This window comes from Anomaloglossus baeobatrachus, chromosome 4 (assembly GCF_048569485.1).
Source record: "Anomaloglossus baeobatrachus isolate aAnoBae1 chromosome 4, aAnoBae1.hap1, whole genome shotgun sequence".
Classification (NCBI taxonomy): Eukaryota; Metazoa; Chordata; class Amphibia; order Anura; family Aromobatidae; genus Anomaloglossus; species Anomaloglossus baeobatrachus.
Window position 1 is genome coordinate 222,114,609 of NC_134356.1, and position 19,420 is coordinate 222,134,028.

At 45.4% G+C, this 19,420-nt stretch overlaps 1 protein-coding gene across 2 annotated transcripts in view; it reads right to left on the minus strand.

The window, feature by feature from the left end:
* The window catches only part of CCDC87 (coiled-coil domain containing 87), a 99,369-nt gene that overhangs the window by 68,782 nt on the left and 11,167 nt on the right, over positions 1–19,420 (minus strand). For both annotated transcript variants that reach the window (XM_075344682.1, XM_075344683.1), the window contains exons 3-5: positions 10,010–10,087; positions 6,413–6,555; positions 3,900–4,150 (exon numbers count right to left, since the gene is read on the minus strand). In XM_075344682.1, the coding sequence (XP_075200797.1) occupies positions 3,900–4,150; positions 6,413–6,555; positions 10,010–10,087 (472 nt within the window). The remainder of the gene's footprint in view (positions 1–3,899; positions 4,151–6,412; positions 6,556–10,009; positions 10,088–19,420) is intronic.

Here is a 19,420-nt window from a genome sequence, read left to right on the forward strand (position 1 = left end):
TGCCACCGCTGGCAACGGAGAGTGCCGATAAGATTCTGATAAGCAGTCTATGCAAAATTGTGAAAAAGCAAAAAAAGAGCACATAGGATAACTCTGTGCGATAAATGGGAATAAGGGGTGAGGAAGTGCTCATGTCGCGGGCGGAGGAGGGGACGCTGCGCTCTCCCACTGCTCGGGTCCGGCTGCCGCTGCGGCCTCCGCTGCTCGGTGGCTCGAGCGATGGGCCGGATCCCGGGGACTCGAGCGACGCTCCTCGCCCGTGAGTGAAAAGGGGATTGGTTTTGGGGATTTATTGTCCGTGACGCCACCCACGGTTGTGGTGATTGTGTGGACACTACCGCTGCTCTGTATGGGGATCCCGGGAGCGGTGACAGGGAGCAGCAGAGTTGTTAGTTCTCCCCTCCGTGGGTAGGGGTTGGTTGTCCCGGGGCCCGATGATGGAGAGTTAGAGTGGTTGACAGGCGGGTTATGGGGCCTGTTGAGGTGCAGGGGCGCAGGGGCAGCACTGTGCCGCATGGCACGGAGGTACTCACTCAGCCCAAGGATGATGACACAGTTCACGGTAAAGAAGCGGCTGGTTGGACGGCTCCCTCGGACGGCTGCGGTGTTGATGTTCCCTGCAAGTTAGCGGTGACTGTCTCTTTCCTGCACCTAAATACGGTTGTTGGTAGCGATGGATTCCCACCGGTAACCCGCTCCCCAGGGCGCTGGCCCTGAGAAACTGGTGCCTTGGCGGTGGCAGTGTCTCTCTAATATGGTTGGACGGTTGCCTTCAATCGGGACTTTGGCTGTTGGGAGACCCAGGAGGTCCCCTTCACTGACGGATTTGGCAAATTCACGGCGACTCCTAGCCTTGCCGGGATCCGAAAGGCCCCTGCCAATGGTGCTGGCTTCTCTTCGTATACCGCTCCGGTACCGCCGGGCCACCACCCGTCCACGGTCCTTTCGGCAACCTCCGATCAGCCTCTCCTGCAGACGGTCACCGCCGTCTGCCAACCTTGCTGTCTCAGCCCGGGGCACACAGCCGGACCAACTTCAGGTTCTGTTGCTGTCACCTTCTCCCTCACTTCAAACTCCTCTCTCTAGCTCCTCTACCACCTCCCTCTCACTTCAAACTCTAAACTTCAACTCCTGGTTTGCCCGCCTCCAGGACTGTGAACTCCTCGGTGGGCGGAGCCAACCGCCTGGCCCACCCCCTGGTGTGGACATCAGCCCCTGGAGGAAGGCAACAAGGATTTTGTGTTTTGACCTTGGTGTTCCTGCAGGGAATGTGGGGTGTGTGTGGTGGTGTCATGACCTGTGACCCCTGGCTTGCCCAGTGCGTCACACTCACCTGATGGGGTTGTTGCTGGCACTACTACATTAAATGCTGTTATAATTAGTTGCTGCAGTCATGCCGACAGAAGGAAGAGCCTCTTCTGTATGTGAAACCATAAATGATAGAGGTATAGTTTTATAATACTGACTGTGCTGCTGTTGAAGAGTAGATCTCTATTCTTGGAAAAGTTCAAGTAGTTTTTATTGAAGCGTTTCAGGTTTGGACCGAACCCTTTTTCAAAACAAACTACTATATTTTAATCAATAGAGCTTGGAACAATAATAATTTCCACAATTGGATGTGTTTAAAAAAAACGTCCCTGTGCTGAGATAATCTTATATCTATGCCCCTGCTGTGTACTGTGTAATGGTCGTGTCTGACCGTACAGGGACATGCTCTGATCATCCCACATCTCCTGGGTCGGGGAGGAAGAAAGAACTATATTTTACCTCAAAGAAACAGTAATCTGAGATCCCATGTTGTCCTCTCTGAATAATCTTTTGCTTCCTCCCATGCCAAGGTCAGACACAGCCATTACACAGTACACTAGAGATCAAAATTAGAGAACAATTTATGATCACTTGCAGAAATAATCTACATTGATCAACATTTGAAGGATTTTTTGTAAGGGGTACACCATGCCACTAGAACAGTGTTTTACAAAAGATCCAAAGTTTATCAACATAAACCTTTATTTTGCCCAAAACGTGATGATCATAATTAGAAAACAACAAGCACAGAAAAATAAGTACATTTTCTGAAAGTAACAACAGTCACCAATCAGTAGGACGAGTGCAGGATGTTGCTGTGAATGACTTCAGCACATCTGCCAGCCACAGGACATCACTAGCCTCTCACACTGCTCTGGTGTGATTTTGGTCCACTCTTCTACCAGTCTCTTCCACAGTTCTTTGACTGTTGTGGGTTTCTTGGGCATAACTTTGTCACCAAGGTTTTTCCAGATGTTTTCTATTGGGTTTAGATCAGGACTCTGGGCTGGCCATTTCATTGTTTTGATATTTTCTGTTTCAAGGAACTGCTTTACCCGCTTTGCAGTGTGACAGGGGACATTGTCCTGCATGAAAATTGCTGGCTGATTGAGTGATGAACCCAAGTAAGGAACCACGTGTTATTGAAGAGGGTTCTGATACACACTTGCTTTCACTCTGTCATGTAGCTGTATGAGAGGTCCACCTCCTGCTGCAGAAAACATTCCCCAAACCATGACACTTCCTCCACCACCTTCCACTGACTTCTTAACACACTTTGGGTTCAATCTTTCCCTAGTTTGTTGACGAACATAATGTTTCCCATCAGACCCAAATATATTAAACTTGCTTTCATCACTAAAATGAACTGTGGACCACTCCTCCTCTGTCCACACAACATGTTCCTCACCAAAGGTGAGTCTAGCCTTTTGATTCTTTCTGCTAATGAGAGGGTTGGTCACTGCAGAGTGGGCTTTCAGTCCCAATGCTTTTAAACGTTATGACACTGCATGATGAGACAGATCCTTACCCTGTTCAATGCTGAACTAGCCAGCAATTCCAGCTGCAATGTTGAAATGATTAATCATGAAGATTCTCAACATTATCCTGTCATTTCACATTTGTCTTTCGGAGGCGACCAGCCTTCTTGAGAGACTTGAAAGAGTTTGTGATGTTGTACAGATGGAATATTCTCAAAATCACAGACTTGGAATGACCAACTTCTCTTGCTGTGGCTGATAGGGTGACACCTTTGGCCTTCATCTGGACAACCTGCTGCTGAAGGATTTCAGTCACTTTGGAGTGGCACACCATTTTTGCAAAGTCAATGCAAACTGGAAAGTTAGGCTGCCAGTTAAATAGGGTCTGTCAGATATTACGAATATTAGCACCACGTGCCAGATTAACACCAATAACCTGCAGGTATCTGAAAGTGTTCTCTAATTTTGCTCAGTGTTCTTTTTCATTTACATTTTAATTTTGTGCTTTAGAATAAATTCAATTTATGAAATAAGCTTAAAATACTGCGAGTTTCCTCATGTTAGGACATAATCACTTTGGACGACACAATGACCTTAACATTTAGGAAATTGTATGTTGTTCTCTAATTTTGATATCCAGTGTACAAAGCAGGGGCACATTTATAAGATTATCTCAGCAGAGGAACATTTTTTTAAACACATCCAATTATGGAACTTATTTTAATTACAAGGTCTATTGGTTAAAATTGAATTTGTTCATGGGACAACCCCTTTAAAAGCATTACATTGCCACTACAAGACACCTCAGAAAATGGCTTCTCTACTTTGAGTACAATAGATCAGGCATACTAGTATATAACATGCCTAATCCTTATTTTCCACAATGGTAGACATGGGAGTTCCTATGATTTAAAAGCTTGGACACCAGCATACACATGAGATTATTGTTAAGTTGGCCCACATACATCTATTGTGTATGACCACCTTGGCATGTGAAGACTGGACTATCTTGAAGAATAACTACATCATTTAAGTAACCTGAACTCTTTGAATTCCTCATTCAATTCAACTTTTCAATTTTACAATAGGATATAGATGACTGGTTGGACGCACAATTTGGAGCAGTCAAGTAACAGTTGCGCTTTGAACCGTGTCAGATTGGCTTCTTCAGAAAACACAGAGTGCGAATCGTCCTTCTCCATTTTGTGCAAGTAGTACAAGAACAGCTCCTCGGAGACAATCATGATGTGGGTGATGAGACGCTTGTGAAGTCGCCGCTTCTCATTTTTTGTTATTACTCCGGTGCACAGAACATCTGGAATGTTGACCCAGGCCGCCTTTACCTCACTGAGAATGACCTCCTCCTGTAGGTGACGAAAACGGAGCACATAGTCAAAGAGTTATTCCCATCTTCACTGATAGCTGTTGTTGGAAAGTGATTGTGAAAACAGGCATTTTTGTTATTTACTACGTTTTTAAAATTCCCCTCCATTAGAATTTTATAATTTTAATGTATACAGCTTACTGCCTATGGGATTGGTCACTGTTATGGCAGTTGCCAAATCTGTGCAGCACTTACAAGCTCATAATTGAACTGTCAATCAAAAAGAGCTTATGTCCCAAATCAAAACACATATACAGTGTGTCCACCCATATCCTGTCCACCGCCATTAACTTGATAACGGCGGCAGCTATAGGCATAGAAGTGGTGTCTAGGTATAGTAAAGTAGCCATTCGCTACGCAATTAAACCACCTATTGCGCCACCTGGTGGAAAACAACAGAGTTAGCATTTTTATCTTGAAAACGGAACGAGATAGAGAAAAAAAGTAAATTAAAAAATTGTAGGGCATCATCAATTCAATACGAATCGACACCTTGCATACAGAATTGTTATGATATGAAACCCTTGACCCCACCCCCAAAACATTGAATGCTGGTCACGCATATGGCGCTCATTTAACTCTGATGCTAAAAGTGGCCACCGTCAGCTGCAATGCACCTCTGGACTCTGGACAGCCTACTGTATCTTGCTGCACGATGTGCAATATGGTAGGTGACACGTTTGCACAAGCTTCTGTGATACGTCGTCGTAGGTCCTGCAATGTTGATGGAGGGTTCGATTACTCCTGCTGTTTGATGTGACCTCACAGAAAGAAGTCCAGTGGGGTCAGGTCAGGTGAGCGTGGAGGCCACTCCACACAGCCACCATACCCAATGACTTGTAGGAAGGTCTCCATGAGGTATCGCTTCACGTCCACAGCCTTGTGAGTTTTACACGTTCTAATCATAGCATTTCTGTATGCAAGGTGTCGATTCGTATTGAATTGATGATGCCCTACAACTTTGTAATTCACTTTTTTTTCTCTATCTCGTTCCGTCTCGAGATAAAAATGCTAACTCCGTTGTTTTCCACCAGGTGGTGCTTTAGGAGGTTTCATTGCGTAGCGCATGGCTACTTTACTAAACCTAGACACCACTTCTATGCCTATAGCTGCTGACGTTCTCAAGTTAATGGCGGTGGACAGGATATGGGTGGACACACTGTATATTAGGCCACAAAGACCACATAAGTATTGGGTGGGAAAAAATGGCTGTCAGACAAAAGTTAAGCTATTGATGGAGTATAGGCACCTAAAAGTATGTAACTGAAAAACAGTAGGCAGCTGCATGCAGACATATATGCATATATTTACGTTGATTGAATGGTTTTAAAAAGACGTGGCATCCAACACTTATAGTACTATAGAAAAAGGTAAATCTGACAGATCTAGTGTCCATACACGAACCCCAAACATGGACTTCTCAGGGAAGTCCATGTTACTGTGCGAGTATGGCCACCTAGGTAAAAAAAAATATGATTGCCCTACTACTAACTGTCTTAATCCTCGAAGGCGAGTATGAATATAAATAAATTATTGGAAAAAATGGCGCAGAGTCCCCTGTATTTTGATGCCCAGACAGCATTTCTGCATCTCCTGGCAGAAAAACGCATCAAAAAACGAGTCAAAAACGCATCACGTGTTTTACAGCGTTTTTCTACTAGGAGATGCAGATGTATGAGGGCTACTGTGAGGGCAACCATTCAGAGACGCCGACAGTCTCACTGCAACCAATCACAGATACTGTGACAAAGGGTGGGAGGGATAATCAGTGAATATTCATGAGATTTAATGAGTGGACCTGGAAACAGTCTGACAGTCACACAGAAACTCAGTAAGTATAATTGTCCTGCTTTAATCTTCGTTTTGCTTTCCTTTATAGCCCCCTAGACCTTACTAACACAATTTTATAACACTTAAGTTTGGGTCCCTTAGACTTATATGGGGTTCGGCATCCAGGGTCGTTTGGATCAAGTCCCGTCCCGAACCGGACTTTTTTTTGTTAAATCCGACCGAACACAAGCATTTGTGGGTTCACCCATCTCTAATTATGACTGGTGTTTCAAAACATAATGTGTGAAACAGTTTGACATGAGAGGGAAATGCGTTAACTTGCTGATTTCTCCCTTTTGTGGGGATGGGGCTCAAGACTTTGTACACAAATGTGTTGATATTTGTAGAACTATCGCACGTAGCATACAAGCACAGGGATTAAATCCAATGACACACATAGTACAGTACATACAAATATCTGATGTATCTCTGTGGAGATGGCGTTCACTTCTGAGATATGATGTAGCCGCCTTCTAATAATGTTGCACAGAACATCTGCAGAAACGGCACACACATCCTTCATGAATGGGGCCACTGGGGGTCCATATATCTCATCTACAGAAATAGACATGTCATTAATTTATTACATATATTTTTAATTGTTATGTATTTATACAATTTAAAAGTAAGCTAACTTTCTATTAATACTACTAAGCTATATATACAGTGTTCCTTTATTTAAATGGAATCCTATCAGCAGGATTTTAGCTGTTTAATCTTAGAGCAGCAGTAATGGCAGAGACCCTGATTTTAGTGATCAGTCACTTACTGGACAGTTTGTTGTAGTTTCAATAAAATCAATGTTTTATCAGCAAGATATTATCACTAGAGAACTAGTTGTCTCATACCATAGTCCTGCTGCTCTTAGTAACCCTGCCCCATCACTGATTGGCAGCTTTCTGCTTATGTGTACACAGAAAGCTGCCAATCAGTGGTGTGGGGGCTTTTATACAGAGTGCAGTATTCAGAGAACTGCTAGATCTGCAGCAGAGAAAACAGGTATTTTATCAAAACTGCAGCAAGTATCCCTTAATTCTAATTTTTCTAGTGAAAGTGAGTTACTTGTAGGGCTCTTCTCCACTTGCGTTTACAAATTCACAGCGACACTCGAGTGAGTCGAGTGTCCTGCGTGTGGTCTGCGTACGGTGTGTGTTTTTTTCCTCACATAGCATCCGTATGACATGCGAGCGTCATGCAAGTGCTATGTGAGTGTTTATGCATTCTGCATCAGACTGGCTACCGGAGGAATCTCCAGTATTACCAGTCCTGGCCGCGGTTATCTGCACTGAACTCCAGAGCTGTCACCTGAGCTCCAGAGATCAGCCCGGTCTGTCTGCAGCTGTGCTGAGCTGAACAGCAATCACCGGGGAATCAATCACTCAGCGCTCGCTGTTCTGGCTGCACTCTGGAGCTCAGGTGACAGCTCCAGAGTTCAGTGCATGTAACCGCTGCCAGGCCTGGTATTACTGGAGATTCCTCCGGTAGCCAGTCTGACGCAGTATGCAAGTGTCAAGGATCCATTTGACATGCGTATGCCATCTGTATGACATGCGCATGCCACCCGGATTCTGATTTTTTTCTCGCTCCCATAGGATTGCATGGGGGTGCGAAGCTGAGACTCGGTGAAATCGCAGCATGCTGCGATTTCGCCGAGAGCACGAGACATGCCGTAAAACATTTAGCAAGAGGACACGGCCTCATTGATTAACACTGGTGCGAGTGCGATCCGATTTTCTGATCTGATCGCACTCGCACATAGAAATTGCAAGTGGAGAAGAGCCCTTAGAGTAAGGGGTACTTTGCACACTACGACATTGCAGCTGCGACGTGGGCGGGGACTATCGCGCTCGGCATCGCAAGCATCGGCTTGCGATGTCGTAGTGTGCAAAGTACCCCTTAGAATTATGTATGTGATGCAGACCACAACTTTTCTTCCTGCTGCTCTTTGCATATCTGTGTTATCCCCCATCCCATGAAAATATCTACCACCTATACCAGAATGTGCGCCCATTCAGTAAACTATTATTTGGCAAATCTTTACCAGCACAGGCAAGTTATTGGTAATCCAGTGGTATATAATGATTGCAGCTCATAAATCCCCTAAGCACTGTGCATGTCGAGGGAGGCCGAAGAACAAGTGTCAGTGGTGAAACCTAATGGCGTTCCTATCTGCAATTTCTGCAAGGTGGAAGTGATTGCTCTTCTGCCCTGATAGTGTGCATGACCTCATCTATAAGATGCACAGGAGTCTTTTATTCTACTTATTGGATTTTTGCCGTATTGTGTATTATTTTTTACCTGTACTTACTATATTGCATTGTTGTATATATCAAACAGTTAAAATTATTGATCACTTCATACTGAAATGCATTATACATACAACTTGCTGTGACTGTTGTATTTACTACCACAGGAACGGGCTTTTGCCTTTCATGTGTCTTTTTTTGCTTTGTTTATGTACCTTTTATTAACCCTCACTTATGTATTTTAGCTAATAATATTGAATAAAAGTATATGAATGATACATACTGTATTTGTATGTGTACTGTTTCTGTATATGTTTCATATATATTTGAAGGGTACATGTGGATATACTCATATTAGCCCACAGTAATAGTGTTAATTCCTGCCTCTAATGATCCAACCAGTGCAGATGTCACCACCTTGCGCACCTGGGCAAGTGTCGGGGCCCTGGACAAACGGAGGGGCCCATCCAACTAATAATATCTTGACCCAGTCGATGATGTACTATTCTGACATCACATACTGGGCTTTTATCATTAATGGTTCAGTGTACAGGAGACTAGAGGTTTATTGTTCTTGGTAATCAATAATTTAATCATTTAATTGCTGTTTAAAGAGTTAGGGTAGTTAGGGTATGTTCACACAACGTCTTTTACATGCCAGCATACACGTATCCTTTTTGAAGAAGATATTTCAAGAAAACGCCAGCAGTGTCTTTCTTGAGGTGTGTTCTTTGACATCTTTTGTGCCGTCTTTGCAACAGCTTTTTTTTATTATTTCATATATAGGATAATGGCGGCTTCCAAGTCATCTGAAGAATGGACTCATCACTTCTTATAAGACGCTTCATGGCTTTTGAAGGGGTTAAAAGAAGTTACAAAAGATGGAACTTATACACAGCAAGTCGGTTTGACATTACTGTGCAGCCATACATTCTTTTTGGTATGTTTTTCAGTGGGGTTTTTTTTCAGGCGCATTCAGGTGAAATTTGCCTGAAAAGCCTTTGTGTGAACATACCCTTAGATTGGTTTAGCTGAACACTGGCATCTATGTAGGGGGGTTAAGGTTTAAGTGCACCCATGCATCTGTACCCGGCACACCACTGTCCTGTGTAATAACAGTAAATGCCTTGCTTGTGTGATTTCGCCACCAGGTGGTAGTGTTGCTTTGGACATGTCCTGGCACCCTGGTAGGCAGGAGGAGTAGAATTAAGGGTATTTAAGGAAGAGTGGATAGTGGACAGGAGGAGAGGGACCAGGGAGATGTAGATGTAAGATGTCCCAAGCAACAGATCCTGACCCTATGGGTCACCCCCACGGCTGCGACATGCGGGATCCTGGACAGATGGCGGAACCGCGTCCCCCACGGAGAGGGGTTTAGTCTGACAGTTGGCATGAAGTGGAGTGAGGGAAATGAAGGGCTTTAGACTGTAGATGGTGCCCAGGTGCCAGAAGACCGATTGCTGCAACTGTTTCATGTGAATAGAAGAAACCCCTGTGAGACGTATACCGGTGTCGGCAAGATTCAGACCGAAGCTGTATCCCAGAAATAAAGTTGGAAGTGTTTAAGAAAGAACTGAGCGTGAACTTTATTGTCTGAAGCAGAAAAGTGCCAGAGACTGTTACTGTGTCCTCCTGTGTGTGGTGCCGCGACGGGGAGGTGAGGGGTTAATGACAGGTTGTGCTGCGACCTGTTGTTCCCCTGCTACCACGACTACTACATACTACCTGCCCCGTGCTCTCCACCACATCTATATAAAACTTACCACTACAAACACTGTGGATGACTTTCTCTTTTAGGTTAATCTTCTTTTCTATTAATTGTTTCTTTTCCTGATTGGTGTCTGTAATCGGAAAAACAACATATTAGATAAATCAGATATTATCAGTTACACAACCTAAGGATAAAACACATTTTGGATTGGATAACAGCTACTATATATAAAAATACATTTGCATTGTCATTCTGGAAATGTATAATTTGGCACCTAATAAGATTTTATTTGTATTATATTCAAATTTCAGGTTGTTCTTAAAGAGTAACTACATTTTTTTCCAATTTATTAATTTTGTATTAGGTTTAATTACGTTATTTTGCTGCCTTCATGCAGGCCAAAGGTCGTAAAGTGTGCTTTATCAATTGCATAGCTTTGTACACCATATCTTAAGTACAGATCTACGCAGTGCTTTGGTCCCCTCACTCCTGCGAGTCACAGTGAGAGAGCTGTGCAGGAGCGCTGTGCAGGAGCGAAGGCAACGACGCGCTTGTGAAGAAAGAAGACAGTCAGACTGTGTCCCTGGTAACAAACAGGACTATATGTTCCCCAGAACCCTCGCTTCTGCACAGGGGCATTGTGACTAAATGAATATTTACAGTACAAGATAATCGCGAGCAAGCATTGTTAAAAACGTTCGTTTCACGACTATCTAGGTGTGTAAACAGGCTGCTGCTCACCCGATGTCTCGTTTATTCAGTTAAATTAACTCTAGCACAGCATTCTTAACCGTGCATCACCCTGTGTAAACGAGACACGCTCTGTGGAGAACAATAGACACTTAAGTCCCCATCACACACAACAATACCGCTAACGAGATCACTAACGAGATCGTTGTTTCGTCACGGTTTCTGTGACGCAGCAGCGATCTTGTTATGTGTGACACCTACCAGCGATCAGGCCCCTGCTGTGAGATCGCTAGTCCTTGCAGAAGGGTCCGGACCATTTTTTCAAAGGTGATGTCCTGTGGAAACTCTCATTGAGGCACACATGAGAAACCTTACACATATAATAAAAAATAATTTTTCCAACATTATTAAAAATAAAATTACATGGCTAGGTAAAATCATATCCCTAAAAATGATAATATTACCAAAAATTCTTTATTACTTCAGAGCAATCCCTTTAACCATCCCAACCAAACACTTAAGTAATCTACAAGGCATACTAAGTAATTTGATCTGGAATAAAAAGAAACCTAGAATTAGCAACAATGTTTTAATGAAAGATAAAAAAGAAGGGAATTTTGTTTACTTACCGTAAATTCCTTTTCTTCTAGCTCCTATTGGGAGACCCAGACAATTGGGTGTATAGCTTCTGCCTCCGGAGGCCACACAAAGTATTACACTGAAAAGTGTAACCCCTCCCCTCTGCCTATACACCCTCCCGTGCATCACGGGCTCCTCAGTTTTGGTGCAAAAGCAGGAAGGAGGAAACTTATAAATTGGTCTGGGGTAAATTCAATCCGAAGGATGTTCGGAGAACTGAAACCATAACCAAAAGAACAATTCAACATGAACAAAAGAACAACCAGCCCGAAGGGAACAGGGGCGGGTGCTGGGTCTCCCAATAGGAGCTAGAAGAAAAGGAATTTACGGTAAGTAAACAAAATTCCCTTCTTCTTTGTCGCTCCATTGGGAGACCCAGACAATTGGGACGTCCAAAAGCAGTCCCTGGGTGGGTAAAAGAATACCTCAATAAAAGAGAGCCGAAAACGACCCCTTCCTACAGGTGGGCAACCACCGCCTGAAGGACTCGCCTACCTAGACTGGCATCTGCCGAAGCATAGGTATGCACTTGATAGTGTTTTGTGAAGGTGTGCAGACTAGACCAGGTAGCTGCCTGACACACCTGCTGAGCCGTAGCCCGGTGTCGCAATGCCCAGGACGCACCCACGGCTCTGGTAGAATGGGCTTTCAGGCCCGAAGGAAGAGGAAGCCCCGAAGAATGGTAGGCTTCAAGAATCGGTTCCTTGATCCACCGAGCCAAAGTTGACTTGGAAGCCTGCGAACCCTTACGCTGGCCAGCGACCAGGACAAAGAGCGCATCTGAACGGCGCAGGGGCGCCGTGCGAGACACGTAGAGCCGGAGTGCTCTCACTAGATCTAATGAATGCAAATCCTTTTCACACTGGTGAACTGGATGAGGGCAAAATGACGGTAAGGAGATATCCTGATTGAGATGACAAGGAGATACCACCTTAGGGAGAAACTCCGGGACAGGACGCAGAACCACCTTATCCTGGTGAAAAACCAGGAAAGGGGATTTGCATGACAGCGCTGCAAGCTCCGACACTCTTCGGAGTGAGGTAATTGCCACAAGAAATGCCACCTTCTGCGAAAGACGTGATAAAGAGACATCCCTCAGCGGCTCGAAAGGTGGTTTTGAAGAGCCATTAACACCCTGTTAAGGTCCCAGGGTTCCAGCGGACGCTTGTACGGTGGAACTATGTGGCAAACTCCCTGCAGGAACGTGCGGACCTGCGGAAGCCTTGCCAGGCGCTTTTGAAAAAATATTGAGAGCGCCGATACTTGTCCCTTGAGAGAGCCGAGTGATAAACCCTTGTCCATTCCGGATTGAAGGAATGAAAGAAAAATAGGTAAGGCAAAAGGCCAGGGAGTAAAACCCTTATCAGAGCACCAGGACAAGAAGATCCACCACGACCTGTAATAGATCTTGGCAGACGTTGGTTTTCTGGCCTGTCTCATGGTGGCAATGACATCCTGAGATAAACCCGACGACGCTAGGAGCCAGGACTCAATGGCCACACAGTCAGGTTGAGGGCCGCAGAATTCAGATGGAAAAACGGCCCTTGTGACAGCAGGTCTGTGCGGTCTGGAAGCACCCACGGCTGACCCACCGTGAGATGCCACAGATCCGGGTACCACGACCGCCTCGGCCAATCTGGAGCGACGAGAATGGCGCGACGACAGTCGGATCTGATCTTGCGTAACACTCTGGGCAACATCGCCAGAGGAGGAAACACATAAGGGAGTCGAAACTGCGACCAATCCTGAACTAACGCGTCCGCCGCCAGAGCTCTGTGATCTTGAGACCGTGCCATGAAGGCCGGGACCTTGTTGTTGTGCCGTGACGCCATGAGATCGACGTCCGGCGTTCCCCAGCGGCGACAGATCTCTCGAAACACGTCTGGGTGAAGAGACCATTCCCCCGCATCCATGCCCTGACGACTGAGAAAAACTGCTTCCCAGTTTTCTACGCCCGGGATGTGAACTGCGGAGATGGTGGAGGCTGTGGCTTCCGCCCACAGCAGAATCCGCCGGACTTCCTGGAAGGCTTGACGGCTGCGCGTGCCGCCCTGGTGGTTGATGTACGCGACCGCCGTGGCGTTGTCCGACTGTATGCGGATCTGCCTGCCCTCCAGCCACCGATGGAACGCCTTTAGGGCTAGGTACACTGCCCTTATCTCCAGAACATTGATCTGAAGGGAAGACTCTTTCGGAGTCCAGGTTCCCTGAGCCCTGTGGTGGAGAAAAACCGCTCCCCACCCTGACAGGCTCGCGTCCGTCGTGACCACAGCCCAGGATGGGGGCAGGAAGGATTTTCCCTGTGATAGAGAAGTGGGAAGAAGCCACCACTGAAGAGAGGTTTTGGCTGCAAGGGAAAGAGAGACGTTCCTGTCGAGGGACGTCGACCTCCTGTCCCATTTGCGGAGAATGTCCCATTGGAGTGGGCGCAGATGGAACTGCGCGAAGGGCACTGCCTCCATTGCTGCCACCATCTTCCCCAGGAAGTGCATGAGGCGCCTCAAGGGGTGTGACTGACCCCGAAGAAGAGATTGTACCCCTGTCTGCAGCGAAAGCTGTTTGTCCAGCGGTAGCTTGAGTACCGCTGAGTGAGTATGAAACTCCATCCCGAGGTAAGTCAGTGATTGGGTCGGTGTCAACTTGGACTTTGGGAAGTTGATGAGCCACCCGAACTGCTGGAGAGTCGCCAGAGCGACGGTCAGGCTGTGTTGACACGCCACCCGGGAGGGTGCCCTGACTAGGAGATTGTCTAAGTAAGGGATCACCGAGTGTCCCTGAGAGTGTAGGACCGCCACAACGGATGCCATGACCTTGGTGAAGACCCGTGGGGCTGTCGCCAGGCCGAAAGGCAGTGCCACGAACTGAAGGTGTTCGTCCCCGATGGCGAAACGCAGGAAGCGTTGATGTTCGGGTGCGATCGGCACATTGCTGAGGTCTCTTCGGTTTGGACTGGGGTAAGGACGAGTCCTTTCCCTTGGATTCCTTAATAATTTCATCCAATCGTTCGCCAAACAATCGGTCGCCAGAAAACGGCAAACCGGTTAAGAACTTCTTGGAAGCAGAGTCTGCCTTCCATTCATGTAGCCACATGGCCCTGCGGACTGCCACCGAATTAGCGGATGCTACCGCTGTACGGCTAGCAGAGTCCAGGACGGCGTTCATGGCGTAGGACGAAAAAGCCGACGCCTGAGAAGTCAAAGACGCAACTTGCGGAGCAGAGGTACGTGTGACCGCATTAATCTCAGACAGACAAGCTGAGATAGCTTGGAGTGCCCACACGGCTGCAAAGGCCGGGGCAAAAGACGCGCCTGTGGCTTCATAGATGGATTTCACCAGGAGCTCTATCTGCCTGTCAGTGGCATCCTTGAGCGATGAGCCATCTGCAACTGATACTACAGATCTAGCCGCCAGTCTAGAGACTGGAGGATCCACCTTGGGACACTGAGCCCAACCCTTAACTACGTCAGAGGGGAAGGGGTAACGTGTGTCATTAAGGCGCTTAGTAAAGCGCTTGTCCGGAAATGCTCTGTGCTTCTGGACAGCATCTCTGAAGTTAGAGTGATCGAAAAACGCACTCCGTGTACGTTTGGGAAACCTAAACTGGTGTTTCTCCTGCTGCGAAGCCGACTCCTCTATAGGTGGAGGTGGGGGAGAAAGATCTAGCACCTGGTTGATGGACGATATAAGATCATTTACTAAGGCGTCCCCCTCAGGTGTATCAAGATTGAGGGCAACGTCAGGGTCAGAGCCCTGAGTTGCGACGTCCGCCTCGTCCTCCAGAGAGTCCTCAAGCTGAGACCCCGAGCAGCGTGAGGAAGTCGGGGAAGATTCCCAGCGAGCCCGCTTAGCCGGTCTGGGACTGTGGTCCGTGCAGGAGTCCTCCACGTGAGACCTAGGGGCCTCCCCAGGAGCACGCTGCGCCGCAGACCGAGAGGGGCCTGGAGGCGATGATCCAACAGTGCCTGGGGCCTGTGTAAGGACCGGTCTGGACTGCAAGGCTTCTAGTAGCTTGGCAGACCATTTGTCCATAGACTGAGCCATGGATTGTGAAAGCAACTCAGAGAGTTTCTTAGCAAAAACTGCAAACTCTGTCCCTGCCGCCTGGACAGTGGAAGCAGGAGGGTCTGCCTGATCCGAGGGGCCCACTAGTGACCGAGGCTCCGGCTGAGCAAGTGCAACAGGGGTCGAGCATTGCTCACAGTGAGGGTAGGTGGAACCCGCAGGTAACATAGCCCCACAAGAAGTACAGGTTGCAAAAAAACCCTTTGCCTTAGCGCCCTTGCTCCTTGTGGACGACATGCTGTTGTCTCCTAGGAGAGTGATCACTGAGGGTATATAGCCAAAAGTAAACAACCCGGCCGAACAGAGAAAATATATACAAATATATATATATATACTCCGGCACCCTAGGGGGACCAGCACCGGGTGACCGGTGTGGCTTACCGACCGCCCAAAGCGGAGTGTGTGTCCACCAGATTCCCTGCCTTAGGTCTCCCAGAGCTGCAGAGCTCGTTCCTGAAATCCTCCACCGGCAGAATGTGTAAAAATGGCTGCCGGAGCTCTCAGGGGAGGAGGGAGCCGTGGGCGGCGACTAATAAAGTGCGGGAATCTGGGGCCCCACAGTGATCAGTGAAGGGGGGGGAGGAAACCTAAAGTATGCTCCAGCCCTCACTGCCGACGTCAGGTCGACCATCCTGCCCTTACCCCTGACTGGCAGGCCCGGGGGCGGGAGTTATGGTACTAGGCCGCAATGAAGCCGGGGACTAAATTTAATACTGCGGCCGACAAACAGGCTCGGTCGGCGCGGAAGTCCCGGTCTTCACAAACTAGCAGCTGCTGCAGCGTCTGTGAAACAAGCGCTTCATGCACAGTCCCCATGGGGACACAGAGTACCTTAAGATGCAGGGCCCTGTCCCTGAGGATACATAGACTCCTGTCCGGCAGATTCCCACAGGGGCTGCGGAGGGAGCCCGGTCCCAGTGAATGGATGACCGGTCAGGATCCCACTTCTCCCAGAGCCTCTAAGGGATGGTGAAGGAAAACGGCATGTGGCTCCAGCCTCTGTACCCGCAATGGGTACCTCAACCTTAACAGCACCGCCGACGTAGTGGGGTGAGAAGGGAGCATGCCGGGGGCCCTGTGGGGGCCCTCTTTTCTTCCAACCGATAAAATCAGCAGCTGCTGCTGACTAAAATGGGATGCATGAGTGGATGTGTGCCTCCTTCCACACAAAGCATAAAACTGAGGAGCCCGTGATGCACGGGATGGTGTATAGGCAGAGGGGAGGGGTTACACTTTTCAGTGTAATACTTTGTGTGGCCTCCGGAGGCAGAAGCTATACACCCAATTGTCTGGGTCTCCCAATGGAGCGACAAAGAAAGAGGTGGCTATAGTTTACCTAGCCTAGTTGGATACTATGAAACTAATATAATTAAACAAAGTCGTGATTGGATCATCAATAATTATTCAGTTCCGTGGATGGGCTTAGAATTATCTTTGAATAACTACTCCCCTTTAGGCCAACTCATCCTACTCCATATTCAAAATCCCAATCTACCCCTACCTCCTTTCTCAACTATATCATCCACACTATTAATATGGAAAAACCTTTGTAAAACGAGAAAAAAAAATCCAAAAATATAATCAAATAAAAAATTTTCCTATACAATTCTTGGCATATTTATCAAAAACAGAAATTCCAAAATAATGGACTAAACAAGGTATAAAATTTATCCAGGATCTACATAATGATTCAGACTTAGTTTCATTTCTGGACCTAAAATTAAAATATAAACTACTAGACCCAGACTTTAAACTTCTGTTAACTTTGAGATATTCCCTCTCAAAACTTTAAAAAAAAACAATTCTCACATCCCAGAAATAGTTAGTGCTCTTTTTTGCGATCTAAATGACATTTGGAACACCAGACAACTTTAACATTTTTCAATAAAGATTTAAAATTTGAAAAGCTACGTTATATGGTAAAATGGGAGAAGAACTTAAATATAGAAATTCCTGAGGAGAAATGGATTTTCTCTTTAAAAGCGATATATTCTTCTAACATTTGTTCCTTATTGCACAAATCGTTTTATAAGCTACTGACTCGCTGGTATTACACCCCGGCAAGACTTAATAAAATTAATAATAAAATTTTCCCCCTTTGCTGGAGAGGATGTAAAGACAAAAGGCACGCTCATACGCATATTCTGAGAATGCCCAAAAATATGAAGCACTTGGACAGAAGCTACTAATTTGATAAATAAAATGACACATTCTAAAATTAAAATAACACCTCAAATGGCTCTACTCTCAACCTAGACCTAGAATCCATTAACCCATGTCATATTCCGATTATTATTCATATTCTCCTCCTAATAAAAAATTCCATTGCAGCTAATTGGAATAGTGACAATATACTAAATATAATGGAAATTAACAACAAGCTCATATTACACCACAAATTTGAAAGGAAACATGGTATATTTAATAATTCATTTGGCTTTTACCATAAAAGATGGGGAGTTTGGTTAAAAAATGTAATAGATACTGGATGACTATTGAATCCTAAACTATATAGGGCGATATCTACTACTCTTTGACAATCTAATTAAATTTATAGATTTCTCAAAGACACTACTCCAAAGATACAAAACAAAAAAACACTTCTGTCTCACTTACCCAACCTTTTCCCTCTTTTTCTGTCTCTTCTTTATTTCATTCTTTTTTTCTTTTTTTTTACTTTTATAATCTTTTTTATTAAGGTTAAGTCTCCCTTTACCACTTACCCTTCTATTATTTTCCTTGGTCCTTCCAAGTCTGCCCCCAATAAAGTTCTTCTTCCCTAATTTACCCTCCCCAACTTCTCATTCCTTACCCCATAAAAATACTAAATGCTAAATGTATGTATACCTATTCATAACGTATTTAAACAAATTTATAAATGCAGCGCACTATGTAATATATGTTTAAATTTAAAGTACAATAAAAATTATTGAAACTCAAAGGTGATGTCCTGCCGGGCAGGACACATCGCTTTGTTTGACACCTAACAATGACCTCCTATACAGGTCGCTCATCGTTATACAGGTCGCTGTGTGTCATGTTGTGAGCAATCACTGATTAGTTATTATTAGTTATTATTATTAGTCAATAACTTTTCAGAAATAAAAAGGTTTATAGGTTTTTGATTATAATAGACATTGCTAGCAACAATACAACTCTGTAACATGTGATAAGAATCTGAAAATCTAACACAAAATCAATGCATTACGTGCATACATAACACCATGTTCAGTAGCATTTTTCTTTTCTTAAACTGAGAGACTCCAAAAAAACCCCCAATGATCCTTGTAGAGAAAAATGTGCTCTTTCAAATGATAACAGAATTAATATATTTTAGGGGTACCCTTTTTGAGAAATTTGACCTAAAAATAGGTAAAATTCAGGTTTTTTAAGTTTTTCATCATATGTGGGTGTGAATATTTCCACAAATACATATGCTTTGACCGTGATATTGCAGCAATGCAAAGTCATGAAGATGTTTGTTGTACAGGGCAAAGCACCAGTTACTATTGGTTTTTGGTCTTGAGTTATATATGGGCAAAGTTAGGCATGCATTTTTTGCGAGGCGTTTTACAAGCTACTTTGACACAAAATTGCGGCCGAAATATTGTTTTGTCATAGCCGGTAATAATTTTATCGCGTTTAGCAGCAAAAGTTGAGGTAGTATGCCAAATTTCAGCATCATAGCCAGTATAGAACTCTAATGGCTATGTGCCAAAGTTTGCAAAATCCTCTTAGCTGAAGCCGCAGGCTTGGGGGGGCCTCCAGTGAAAGGTCAACAGTGCCCAATGTATTTGAGATCTGGCCCTAAAAATTTACAGAACCTCTTTTCAAACATACATGTACATCCTTATAAATTTTCAGCAAAATCGGAGCAGGTCGAGTGGGGACGATTTTTAAAACTGGTCCACTTGATGTGGAATGACCCAGCGTGCAAAGTACCCCTTAATCTCTGCTGGGCTGCTTGTTTGTCTTCTTTGATCACATGCTGTGGTGGAACCAGTCACATTTGCTTCCCTCCTAATTATACTGGCTGGACTATTCCACTAATGCCAGCTATAGTTAACCTATA